Raw genomic sequence first — 13,896 nt, forward strand, 5'->3', positions numbered from 1 at the left:
TAGAAATAATTACACTAGAGATTTTCTCCATAGGACAGCTCAGCTACATAGTAGCAGTCAGAGGAGACCTAGGCAAAAACTTCCAAACTGCCTTTGTGGCCCACTTTTAAATAAAAGCAGCCAGCCCAAAATCATCCAACTCTGACGAACATCTCTATAATAGAAGACAAAGATCAAAACAGACTGAAGACAAACACTAAAGTGATAGAAATAGACTATGCAAGGGAAAAAATACATATATATTGGATGATAAAGATGAGAAAATCTTCCACAAAACAGAGAAAAAATAGAAAAAAAAATTAGAGCATTATTTCAGGAGGCTCAACACTAAATAATAGGAATTTCAGAAAAAAGAACAGAGAAAACTTAGTTAAGGAAGTAATTTAAGAAATATTTCTAGAAAATTTTCTAGGGCATGAGTTCCCAGACAGAAGGAGCCCAATGAAAGCCCAGTATAATGGATGAAAATATTCACAAGGAAAACCACTATGAAATGTCAGAACACCAGAACCAAGAAAATTTTTCCTTAGGTCTCTGCTCAAAACCCTCCGAGGAGCTCCACATTTCACTTAGAGGAAAAGTTCTAGTCTTTTCAGTAGGCCCACCTTGACTAACCAACTAAAAATTATAAGCTGTACCCCGTATCCTTTTTTCCTTCGCTTCCCACACCCCATAATTCTTATCACCTTCTAAAATACTACAAATTTTACTTATTTAATGCTTGATGTTTATTGTCTGCATCTTCTGGTGAGATTGTAAACGTAAGTTTCGAGACTGGACTATTTCATTCACCGATGTATGTACCCATGTATCTACAACAGTCCCTGGCATACGGTAGATGATCAAAAAGTAACTGGTAAAATGAATTCAGTGAGTTTTTGGAAAAAAAAAAACAAGCCAGATTACAGAAAAAAGGTCAAGAATAGACTTCAAGCCAGGGCTTAGAACCAGGTTGGTCTGATTCGAAACCTGCTGAGAATCTGCACTTGTAACAAGTTCCTCGGGGACGTTAATGCTGCTGGTTCGGGACCAGTTCTGAGAACCACTAGGAAAGCAGTGGTTCTCAAAATTTATTACATGTAAGAATCACCTAGAGATCTTGTAAAAATGCAGATTCTCAGCAGGAGTTTGAACTGGAATGAATTGGTTGGAAGCCTTGCTTCTAGCAACACTGGAAGCTATAAATTAACTGGAAAATACCTTCAAAATTCTAAGAGAAAATTATTTTTCATCCTAGAACTTGATACCCAACCATCAAATGGGAGAGTAAAATAAAAATATTTTCAAACATGCAGGTCTTAAATTTACCTCCTATGCACTAACAGAATGTGCTTCACCAAAGCAAGGGAGTACCTGAAGAATGAGGACAACTATGGGATCTAACACAGCAGAAGTAAAATGAATCCTCAGAATGACAGTGCAGGACATCCTAGGGTGACTACTGTCAGCAGGTTTACAGAGCAACTGGTTTAAACTGAAGGAGGTCAGAGGGCTCTTGGAAATATCTTTTCAAGACTTGAAATACCTAACATGTCTGAAAATACTGAGAGGAGATTTACACAACTTGGATAGAGCTTGGGGTCAAATTAGGTCAGAAGTACAAAGAAAACTAAGTAAATGAAAAAACAAGATAATCATTAACTCTAGAGAAAGCAAAATGCTGGTTACAATCTGTGTATTACTACATGGCTCTTCTATGAACAGTGTTTACATGGTTATAACAGGTACTGACCTGATCAGTGTGAGATATATCTATATTAGATAAGCTTGGGACCAAGAAGGTGTGTGTATGTTGTGTTGGTGGTAGTGCTGGTGTGAAAAAGAGCTAAAACCTCACCTGCAATAGATGAGAGTTAACAAATAATATCTAAGCCTGAAAAATCCAGAATCAGCAATATAAATATGTTTCTTAGTGATACAGAGGTACATAAAAACTCCAGCTAAGGACTGAGAGTGATTATCTTCATGGATAATTGGTGGAGTGTTGGGAGTTGGTACTGGGGACCAGTTTTCCCTAAAAAGGGCTGTAGGACAATTTGACTCTCTAAATCACAGGCATATATTACTGATAACACAAATTAATAGGCAAGTTCGTTTATATAAACACATGACTTGTAATACCATTTTAGGGCCAGATGAAACATTGTTCTCATAGCTGAGTTCTAGAAGATAACCTCACCTTTACAGGGAGGCAATGCAGCCTGCACCACGAGTGGCGAAGCCACAACATACCTGTTTGCTTGTTGGTGTAAGTTTCTCTTCTGGAGACTTTGCACTGAATGTCAGTAAACTCTGAAAAGAGAGATCGAATGATGATGCAAAAGGTAAATTGTAGAGTGCAGATCTAAAGAAGGCGTTTACAAGTTAGAAGACATATATATCTGCCCACAGACAAGTAATGAAAATTTAAAGCATATTTAGTAACTGCTGTGAGAATAAAAAGACTGTGTTCTGAAAGACAGAATTTAGGAACTGATAGTGAAATAAAATTCAACCAGCAGATCAAACCTAAGCCACCATTTTCTTTACGGCAAATCAAATACTAAAAAAAAAAAAATTGAACCATGCTAATGAATATAATTTTAAATATTTTTAGTTGTCTTCTGCTTTTTTGCTGTCACTCAGCTAATGTAAGCAATACTTAAAGAGCCTCAAAGATGTGGTAGTGGAGTCCCTGTGTGGTGCAAATGGTTAAGATGCTTGGCTGCTAACCAAAAGATTAGTGGTTCAAGTCTACCCAGAGGCACCCCAGAAGAAAGGCCTGGTGATCTACTTCTGAAAAATCAGCCACTGAAAACCTACTGAGCACAGTTCCACTCTGACACACATGTGGTCACAGTGAGTGGGAATCAGCTCTATGGCAACTGGCTAATAAATACACTTCTACTGGTGATATTGCTGCACAGCATATTCGATGGTTTCTTTCGGGATCTATTCCTTTAATGAAAGTATTCCACCCATCACGGGACAATTATTACACTCTAATATTAAAGCAACTAAAAATTACACATACAAAGTAATTGCCTTAAGTGGGCTAGGCTACCTGTGATTTCGTCAGGAAGTAAAACTGGGATCTGTTCAGCCACTGGTAAGCTTCTGAGGTGAATGATTCTGGGACATCCCGTGGAATGAACACTCCCCAGTGCACTTCCTCTCTGGAGATATTCTTTTGAATATATACTGGCCGTGGCTCACTAGGTTTAAATACAAACACTAGAGGGAAAAACAAACAGATATTAAAATTTTGCCTGCAAGGGTTAGTTCTAATCTCAGATAGGCCGCGCTAATCCTGGGATTTACCCAACTGCGTAAATGGCCCAGGTCTCGATTATTGTAAGCTCCAACACATATCTACTTGGGGGCTACTATGTGCCAAGCAAGTTAGGTATGAGGGCTAGTCTTAGTTGCCAACTGCATGGCTTTAACAAAGAAAAATTTATTCTCTCACAGTCTAGGTGGTTAAAAGTTCAAATTTGGGCGCCAGCTCTAAAGAGAACAATTTCTCTGTTGACTCTGGGGGAAGGTCCTTGTCATCAATCTTCCCTTGGTCTAGGAGGTTCTCAGTGCAGGGACCTCAAATCCAAAGGACACGCTCTGCTCCTGGCGTTTCTTTCTTGGTGGTATGAGGTCCCTCTCCTCTCTGCTCAAATCTCTCTTTTATATTTCAAGAGATTGACTCAAAATACAATCTAATTCTGTAGACTGAATCCTGCCTCATTAACAAAACTGCCTCTAATCCTGCCTCATTAGCATCACAGAGGTTAGGATTTACAATACACAGGATACTCCCATCAGATTACACAACAGAGGACAAGCACACACTACTGGGAATCATGGCCTAGCCAAGTTGATACGTGTTTTTGGGGGACACAACTCAATCGATAACAGCTAGGAAGAAAAAGAAAAAGAAGAATCCCTGCTCCAGAGACGGGGCCTACTGCAGAAGAAAGACACTAAAACATTATTATAGCATTTTGTGCTAAGTATTAGAACATTTTTATTAGAACAGAGATATGAAGATAGTGCTTTAAGAATGTAGAGGAGAAATTGTTTTTTGGGGGAGCTGGAATGCTTTAAAAAGGAGAAATCTCTCTTGGATATGAAGGCTAATTTGGAATTGGTCTGTGGAAAAGTGAGGGATGTACTGGAGCTCTTCTAGAAACAGGCATGAATACACACATAACAATGTGTTGAAGCAAGGTATCAAGAAAGGAAGGCAGTGCCTTAGGCAAAGTAGCTTCAAATGAACATCTGATTTACAGACAAGTTTCACTCAAATTACATGAAGGATGTTAAAAAAAAAAAATTCAGGTAACAGGTCTCCTCTCACTCTCAATTATGGTCTGTACTTACGGTCTGAACCCACTGAAGACTGAGAGATGGCAGCAATATTCTCTGAATTAGGATCAGGACCCATAACGCTAACGTTCAATTTTGTACTCCACTCCACTGGGCGGGGGGTAAGAAAAAAAGATTCATCTTTAAGGAAACACTTACCAAAAGCTTTTTTAAGCTTGTCTTTTAAAGTGGAAAACTTCCTTACTCCATTTTTGCGATATACTGTTCTTGAGGCATCACTTACCTCTTAGACAATTTGGAATGTCTATTCTGAGTCTTTCTTGGGACAATCACCACTATTATTCCCAGAAAAGGGATTTTACACTTCCAACTAACACATGGGGACACATTTAAATTATTTGTGGAAGGCTGTACTAAAGTGAGTGGCAGGAAAAAGAAAACTAAGGTGGAACTTCAGTATTCCTTCTGCACACCACAAAATGCTTATTATTTCAGTGACACTATTGTCTGGTGTTACACTGTTGCTAAACGTGGGTAAAATGTTAGCCAGAGTCACTGTACGGAACATTAAAAAAAAAAAAAGGTTTTCATAAATATCCATTGCTATGCAACCGTTATGTCTTCCAACTATACTTGGATGAGTAAAATGCAGTAAGTCCACATTGTTAGGAGGACTGTGGCAGGCTACATTCAAATTTTAAGCTGTCAGGGATACTGTAGGTTAATATGCATAATAAATTCGCAGAAGCATTTCCCAAGTTGTTATTTTTATCAAAGTTGCACCCACTATGCAGCTGTGTGACCTGTGAGAAGATGGCAAACATGTACAGCAACAGAAAGTCATGTACTGACATGTAAGTAAAGCCCTAAGACTTCACATTTTGGTGGCATACCATGTTATGTGAAAAAGTACATATTCTCCAGAAGTCTCAAAATACTTAAGTTCAATGGTAACTTCCTACAAGTTTTGCCAAGTCACTCTACAGTAAAAAATCTTACGTGTACAACTGAGCAGATTCCAACAGCACAGGATGTCATTTTCAGTAGCACCAAGAAGATACTTAGAGCACGTCAATCGTCCAAAGCAAAGGTGCCTAGATTAAAACCACAGAGAAGTTAACAGTTCTAGCACACCTACTTACACTGATTATAAGCTATGATGCCACGCAGGTTTTTAGACAGACGTGTTTGCTCACAATTATTCTGTAGAAAAAAGGGACTAAGGAGTAAGCTGCTCCGTTTGTTTAGGTAAATAGGCTTGATGGCCAATTCTTTTCTCTAATATATCAGGGAATATACGAATTACCACTTAAGGAGAAAATGTATGTGAAATGAAGATCACTTGACAAAAACCTTATTTTATAACTTGTTTACCTAGAAGAGAAAAATCTGGAATTTGAATTCTGAAGAAAACTTTATTAATTCAGAATCAGTCATTTTGGGAATAAGAAATAATTTCATTAGCCATCTGCCTGAGGTCAACTGAAATTGATCTCAAATGCCCGGTTAAGTGATCAAGATACTGCTGGTATCCTCCTTTGCCCTTTACAGAGCATAACATAGCTTTTATGGGAAGATACATCACACAAGCATTATCTGGATCCACCGAGGCTTACAGGCAACTTCTATTATCAGGTAGCATTTGTTGCAAAGCATTCACAGCCATAAATGTATTTATTACAAAGAAAAACATCTGTAGGTCAAGAAACAAATGTTAATCCTCATTTCTGAAACGGGTCAGTCATAGCACGTGGTCAGTGTACCCAGAAATTTTAGCTTCCCAGCATTTTGGTTAACTACTTTCCTCACTAACCTATAGCTACCTTCAGAGAAAGAATAAATTATTACTACACTTTATGTAGAAAGACTTTTGCTTAAGAAAAAAAAAAAGAAAAGTACTGCAGAGTCCCCAAAGTATTTACCTACCTTATTTTTCCAGCTCGTTGGCAAAATGTACACTTAAGCTCCCATGTCTCTGAATCCCATATTGTGACTATTTCCTCAAAACTAACTGCAAGTAAAGAGCCATCTTCAGAAAAACAACAGTTAGTTGCTTGGTATTTGTGGTAGCTACCAACAAAGTCACAGGTCCAGCCAACAGCTTTTTCTGTGAAAATGTAAACAATAAAGTTCAGAAATGGTATAAATACTAGATAACAGTACAGGTATGTTATAAGCAATAAGGATTACGAAACAAAACAAAAACCCACAAAAATCTGCTTCCTCAAATATCTTTAAATTAGTAAGATCTGCCAGGAAGCAAAATTTTCGGAGTTGAATTTTATGCCGTTTCTGGAGACCTTGACCTCCCTCTAGTGGAATAGCAGAAGGATTAGTGGCAAAAGCCCTTTTACCAAGCCCTCACAAACTGGGATAATTAGCACAGGTGTGCCAATGAAAGTATAAATTTTGGGGGGAAAAGGCATGCAAAAATCTAAACTCTGAAATCTATTAAAATGAGACAATATCCTATAGAATTAAACAATGCAGAAAATGTCCTTCCAGAAAAGATTAGAAGAGATAAACATATCAATTCTTAAAACTGTATACATTTAGACGTACTATACATAACTTACTTACTGTATATATCAGAATCATCTGTTAATATCCACACTTTGAAGTGACCGTCTTTACTAGCTGTAACCAAGGTGGGGTTTTCAGATTTTTCTGCATTACAGAAACAGAGAGCTGTGATGTGGTCTTCATGTGGCATGCTAACCTTTGTGTTAAGAATAAACCTAGTAGGAAGGAAAACACAAATTTATTCTTCCATCAGGATAGTATATCATATAAGATTTACTACTATCACCTGGAATGACATGTGACTGAGTGCTCTATCTACACTGGTCACAGAACACAGAGTTCCTGGGACTTACACTACCTCTCTAAGCTCATTTCCAGCTTAAGAAGGCACTGCGGAATGAGAGATGATCTATGCTAGCACTGTGTTTCTAAAGGGCACTGGGGCAGAAAAAACACACTTTGGAGTCAGAGGGATCTGGTTCAAATCCCTGCTCCACCACTTACAGGAGGGTGACCTTGGAAAATTATCTTATCTCTTCGGGCCTGTTTCCTCACCTGTAAAATGTTAGATAACAGTGCTCACCTTACAGTGTTCTTGTGAAAATTAATAAGACAATGAGTACAAAAGCACTAGGCCTAGTTTTTGGCACATAGCAAGGACTTGATAAATGGTTATTACAGTCATGGTACAAGAATCTAGTGGGTCACCTTTAATCAAAACACAGATAACAGTTCTGCCTACCACTCCTGCTTTTCTAAAGAAATGTTACTGGAAGAGCAAGGGAATCAGGACATTTGGATTCTGACCCTGGATTTGTCTGGAACTCAGTATTATGTCCTTAAGGGCATCACTCTTCCATGTAAGATGACAGAATGACTGGGAGGACACCAATGCTTTTTCAGAGCAGAAAGCTTGAGGGATTTACTAGAAGAGTAACACTTCTCTATTTCTCTAAATCTGAGACTTATTAAACATCCTAAAAACCGACACTGGAACCATAAAATAGAAAGTCAAATACATCATTCTAAAATTAAGAACAATTATATAGATAGTATTACCCTTGTGTTTTCTTATTATATGCCCACAGTTTCATTTGCAATTCAAGCTCAGTTTCCTTTTCTTGCCATTGTTCCACCGTTGCAAGCCAGTGGCCTTGGCAGCCAAATGCAGCCTTTGTCAGCTCAATTTGGATCAGATTGGTATCATTGATATATTCTTGCTGTACAATATCTAACTAGTGGTTAAAAAAACAAAGACAAAATGCTTGTTAATGTAAATACATAAATATTAAAACATTCAAGGAATAATAACCACACCCAAGGTAATTTCTAGAATCTGTACTTTCAGATAAAGGAAAAAATGGTTAGTTATGACATTAAAATTGCATTAAAAAAGGGAGCATATTATATAGTATCATTCAGTGATGAGTATTTTTCAATGACCCTGAATATTAGCAATGACTATTACCCATTTATATATGAAGTATAATAAAATAGAAACTTTTGCTTATAGTAGTAGTGCTTTATTTGTTTCTAAGAACAAAGAGCTTTATGTAAAATATCAAGGCTAGATTCCAGATTACTAAAACGAGTGGGCAGAAATAAAACCTATAATTTTTAACAAGTGAAAAAGATAAGCAGTGTTCTAAGTAGGCCAGCATTTTATTTATGGTTGTTTCTCTTATTTCCTCAACTATTTACTAAACATGCATGAAGTGCCATTATTTCTTGGCACTGTACTAGATGGGAGCATGCAAAAGACCAAAAAGAAAAGCTTCCTGCTTTAAGGGATTTTAAAATGACAGAGGGAAAGAGATAAAGTGTCATAGATGCTATGACAGAAATCTGTAAGGGTGCTATGTGACAGAAAGGGAGAAGTGGGAATTCTGTATTTATCAGGATTATAAGAAGTGTTCCTCTTTAATCTACACTGAAAATTCTATTTTCGTTCTGTGATAATGACACTTTTTCACCACAAAGCACAGAGATTTGTCATTAACCCACACATTCCCATCTCCTTATCTTTGTGACTCAAAGGCCCAGGTGTATGTGACAACTAATAGTGCAGTCTGAAGCAAAACAGAAATACAGCGTTAAGTCCAAGAGCGAGCAGGAGACAAGAGCTTATGTGCAGACTTAATCTGCAACTCTGGCCTCGTTAGAACTATGCTCTAAATAACAGAACTAAGTAACCACAGACAGTAATGACGATGTTCAAATAATCACACGCAAAAGATCTTATTTTAGAAGCTACCAAGTAAGTTATTTGGCCCCAGTGGTGCTATAAAAAACTTTTATTAGTTTCAAGACTAATTAATTGACCAAAACCTTACATTGTATAACTGCTTATCACTCTGGAGAGAATAAAACTGCAGGTGGCCAGGTTTTCCATTCAAAACCAAGGCTCTAGTTCTTGGATCAATCATCAAACCGGTAAAGATATTCCTGTCTGCAAAAGAAGTGACAAACAATAGCTGAAATAAAAGAAGGATTCACTCTTAAAACGTACAAGATTCTAAATCCACGGGTTCTGCAATACCTTTCACTAGGCCTTGAATTACTGCTGAAGCCTCAAGGTTTCGGTGAATGACTACTATCTCTGTGGGTAAAAAATAAATATGTGAGCATAAACATGTCAGAACCTTAAGATGAAAAAGTCACTTGAATTTACATCATGCTAAAATATACTGTAATAAAAAAACCACTCAGTAAACTCAATTAACTTGAGTGTTCCTGAAAAATCAGGAATGTATTTTTCGATTTACTAGGTGTGGTGGTCATGGTCGCGGGGGGGGACATTTCTGATGGGGTCTTTAAAACCTTTATCATTTGTGCCTCTGAATATATTTTAGTGTTAATTCAGGAACTACATAAAAAGGGAGCCCTGGTAGTGCAGTGGTTAAGAGCTCAGGCTGCTAACCAAAAGGTCAGCAATTTGAATCCACCAGCCACTCCTTGGAAACCCTATGGGGCAGCAGTTCTACTCTGTCCTATAGGGTTGCTGAGTCAGAATCAACATGATGGCAATGGGTTTGGTTTGTAAGGGCACGAGCGAAGAGCTTCACAGGAACACAAAATTGGTTCCATTTCTGTCAGAAACCAAAGACCCCGAACTGAGAGATGAGATAACATTCTTTGACAATACTTTGAAAATGTCATTATATTTATGAAAGCACAAATGTCCACTTTCCCAGGCCATCCCAGATTAAGATTTTAAAAATATAAGTGACGTAACAATAACTAAATGTACTTAGCCCCACATTTGCATAAAAACAATCCTGAAAATGTTGGGTTCTGGTAGCATTTGGGGATAGAAAAGGGTAGAGAAGAAAGAAGAAAGGGAAGAAAAAAGATGCTCATTAAATCTATGCCACTCTTAATTGTTTTAGGTCTTTTCATTTTCCATTCCCTACAGACGCTAACTAATGGCATTATACTTACAATACATCCTCATGATAAAAAAAGTGTAGACTTACTATTATCAGAGTGAGAGGTACAGAACAAATCCCCTGCAGGTGAGACTGAGATATGCTCAATAGTTGCTCCCAAACGGGGAAGAAACTCTTTATTCTTTTCTGTTGCATTGCGCCACTCTACCAGTACAGATTCACGACCGCCGCTCAGCAGACTGGTGCCTTCTCATCCATCAATATGAGTTAAAAAGGACCGTGTTGTGGGGAAAAAAATATAATTAACTTTTATTTTTCCTACCATGTTACAGAAACAAAGTATTTTGAAAAGCACACAAATAACTGTCTTCAGGTCTTTTAATGTATTCTCAAGACAAATAATGCAAGTGGGCTAAATATTAAAAAAAAAAAAAAGACTGCCATGCTGGGGCAGAAAATAAACAAAACCCCACTTTATGCTGCTTCTGAGACAGCTTAAATATAAGTACACAGAAAGGGTTAAAGGGAAAGCATAGAAAGAGCTACCGTCAACATCAGAGAAAGGATGGTGTGGCAAAAGAGCAAACAGACTTTAAGGCAAGAACATTACTTGTGATAAAAGAAACTTTCATAATAATATGATAACAGGCAATCCACCAGAAAGAAACAAAATCTTTACACTTACATGTATCAAATTACTTAAACTTAAGATACATAAAACAAATATGGACAGAACTAAACGGAGAAATAGAAAAATTTATAATCATAGTGGGAAATTTTAACATAACTTTCCAAGCAACAGTTAGAACAAGATTAAAAGACTGATAAAGATCTAGAAGATCTAGCTTTACATATAGACACTGAACCCAAAACAAGACAATACATTCTTATCATGTGCGTATGGAAATTTACCAATACTGACTATACGCAGGCTACTGAAAGCAAGTCTCAAAAAACTCCAAAGAACTCAGATTATACTATGTTCTCCAACCACAGTAGAACTAAGCTAGAGATCAATAACAAAAAGATAATAAGGAAAGCTCCAAATGTTTGGGACTCACGTGACATACTTCTTAACATCCTGAGCCAAAATAGGAAATTACAATGGAATCACAGAATATTTTGAATTAAAACACACTAAAAAACACATGTCAAAATTCACGGGAGGTAGTTAAAGCTTTGTTTGGAGGAAACATGAAGGTTTAAAAGCAAAACAGAAAAGTACAAAGGCTGAAAATCAATGACATAAGTAACCCTTTTAAGTTAGAATAAAAAGAAATTAAATCCAGAAAAGTAAAGGAAAGAATTAAGGGTGAAATAAATAAAATAGAAAATAAAAGACCATTAGCCAACAAAGCCAAAAACATGGCTCTTTGAAAACTCTAATAAAAAAATCCTGGCTGTCTGGCCAAACTCAAGAAAAGAGAGGAAAAAAAAATAATCAATATCAGGATTAAAAAAAACACTACTCTGTCCTATAAGGTTGCTATGAGTCGGAATTGACTCGACGGCACTGAGTTTTGGTTTCTGGGTTATCATAAATCCTACAGATGATATAACACAGAAAAACAGCAACTAATAAACATAGAAGGAACTACAGAAACAGAAAATAATTGTTTTGCAACAAAGATGTAATTCATTCAGATAAGAATCAACAATGGGGCAAAGATTGTTAGATACCAGGATATTAAGATAATCTCAAAGTACCACTCTACAGATTACTAAAAAAAAAAAATCTAGTTAGTTGTTTTTAGGTGCCGTTGAGTTGGCTCCGACCTATGGTGACACTATGTACAACAGTACGTAACACTGCCTGGTCCTGAACCATCCTCCCAATCGTTGCTATGCTTGAGCCCACTGTTGCAGTGTCAAACCTTCTTGTTGAGGGTTTTCTTCTTTTCGCTGGCCCTCTACTTTTCCAAGCACGATGTTCTTCTCCAGGGACTGACTCCTTCTGATAACATGTCCAAGGTATGTGAGACATAGTTTCACCATCCTTGCTTCTAAGGAGCATTCTGGTTTTACTTCTCCAAAGACAGATTTGTTCGTTTTTTCAGCAGGCCATGGTTTATTCAATATTCTTTGCCAACATCACAATTCAAAGGCATCAATTCTTCTCTGGTCTTCCTTATTCATCGTCCAGTTTTCCCATGCATTAGGCAATTGAAAACACCGCGGCTTGGGTCAGCTGCACCTTAGTCTTCAAGGTGACATCTTTGCTTTTTAACACTTTAAAGATGTCTTTTGCAGCGAATTTGCCCAACGCAACGGACCTTTTGATTTCTTGACTGTTGCTTCCATGGGTGTTGATTGTGGATCCAAGTAAAATGAAATCCTTGACAACTTCAATCTTTTCCCCATTTATCATGATGTTGCTTATTGGTCCAGTTGTGAGGATTTTTGTTTTCTTTATGTTGAGATGTAATCCAAACTGAAGGCTGTGGCCTTTAATCTTCATCAGTAAGTGCTTCAAGTCCTCCTCACTTTCAGCAATAAAAAGTTGTGTCATCTGCATATTGCACATTGTTAGTGAGTCTTCCTCCAATACTGAGGCCCCATTCTTCTTCATATAGTCCAGCTTCTTGGATTTTTGCTCAGCATACAGACTGAACAGATATGGTGACAGGATACAACCCTGATACACACTTCTCCTGACTTTAAACCACATAGTATCCCCTTGTTCTGTCTGAACAACTGCCTCTTGATCTATGTACAGATTCCTCATGAGCACAACTAAGTATTGTGGAATTTCCATTCTTCGCGATGTTATCCATAATTTGTTATGATCCACAGATTTGAATGCCTTTGCATGACTAAAACACTGGTAAACATCCTTCTGGTATTCTCTGCTTTCAGCCAGGATCCATCTGACATCAGCAACAATACTCCTGGTTCCACGTCCTCTTCTGAATCCAGCTTGAATTTCTGGCAGTTCCCTGTCGATATACTACTGCAGCTGCTTTTGAATGATCTTCAGCAAAATTTTACTTACATATGATATAAACGATACTGTTGGATGATTTCCACATTTGGCTGGATCATCTTTCTTGGAAACGGGCATAAATATGGGTCTCTTCCAGTCAGCTGGCCAGGTACCTGTCTTCCAAATTTCTTGGCATAGACAAGTGAGCACATCCAGTGCTGCATCCTTTTGTAGAAACATCTCAATTGGTTTTCTGTCAATTGCTGGAGCCTTGTTTGTCACCAACACCTTCAATGCAGCCTGGACCTCTTCCTTCAGTCTCATCGGTTCCTGACCATATGCTATCTCCTGAAATGGCTGAATGTCGATCAACTGTTTTTGGTATAGTGACTCTGTGTATTCCTTCCACCTTCTTTTAATGCTTCCTCCGTAGTTTAGTACTTTCCCCATACAATCCTTCAATATTGCAACTCGAGGTTTGAATTTTTCCTTCAGTTCAGTTTGAGAAATGTCGAGCATTTTCTTCCCTTTTGGTTTTCTACCTCCAGGTCTTTGCATACGTCATTATGATACTTTACTTTGTCTTCCTGTGATGCCCTTTGAAATCTTCTATTCAGCTCTTTTACTTCATCATTTCTTCCTTTGGCTTTAGCTACTCGATGTTCAAGGGCAAGTTTCAGAGTCTCTTCTGAAATCCATTTTCATCTTTTCTTTCTTTCCTGTCTTTTTAATGGCCTCTTGCTTTCTTCATATATGATGTCC

General features: G+C 37.6%; 1 protein-coding gene across 2 annotated transcripts in view; it reads right to left on the reverse strand.

Annotated features, from left to right (window-relative positions):
* Positions 1–13,896, reverse strand: part of WDR75 (WD repeat domain 75) — a 39,159-nt gene that overhangs the window by 4,914 nt on the left and 20,349 nt on the right. Inside the window, exons 9-18 of one of the 2 annotated variants that reach the window (XM_003406173.4) lie at positions 10,299–10,457; positions 9,362–9,421; positions 9,156–9,271; positions 7,882–8,057; positions 6,880–7,037; positions 6,226–6,406; positions 5,299–5,393; positions 4,354–4,449; positions 3,044–3,213; positions 2,233–2,292 (exon numbers count right to left, since the gene is read on the reverse strand). In XM_003406173.4, coding sequence (XP_003406221.1) covers positions 2,233–2,292; positions 3,044–3,213; positions 4,354–4,449; positions 5,299–5,393; positions 6,226–6,406; positions 6,880–7,037; positions 7,882–8,057; positions 9,156–9,271; positions 9,362–9,421; positions 10,299–10,457 — 1,271 coding nt within the window. The remainder of the gene's footprint in view (positions 1–2,232; positions 2,293–3,043; positions 3,214–4,353; positions 4,450–5,298; positions 5,394–6,225; positions 6,407–6,879; positions 7,038–7,881; positions 8,058–9,155; positions 9,272–9,361; positions 9,422–10,298; positions 10,458–13,896) is intronic. The other variant, XM_064286905.1, reaches the window with a different exon arrangement.

Source organism: Loxodonta africana, chromosome 6 (genome assembly GCF_030014295.1).
Source record: "Loxodonta africana isolate mLoxAfr1 chromosome 6, mLoxAfr1.hap2, whole genome shotgun sequence".
Classification (NCBI taxonomy): Eukaryota; Metazoa; Chordata; class Mammalia; order Proboscidea; family Elephantidae; genus Loxodonta; species Loxodonta africana.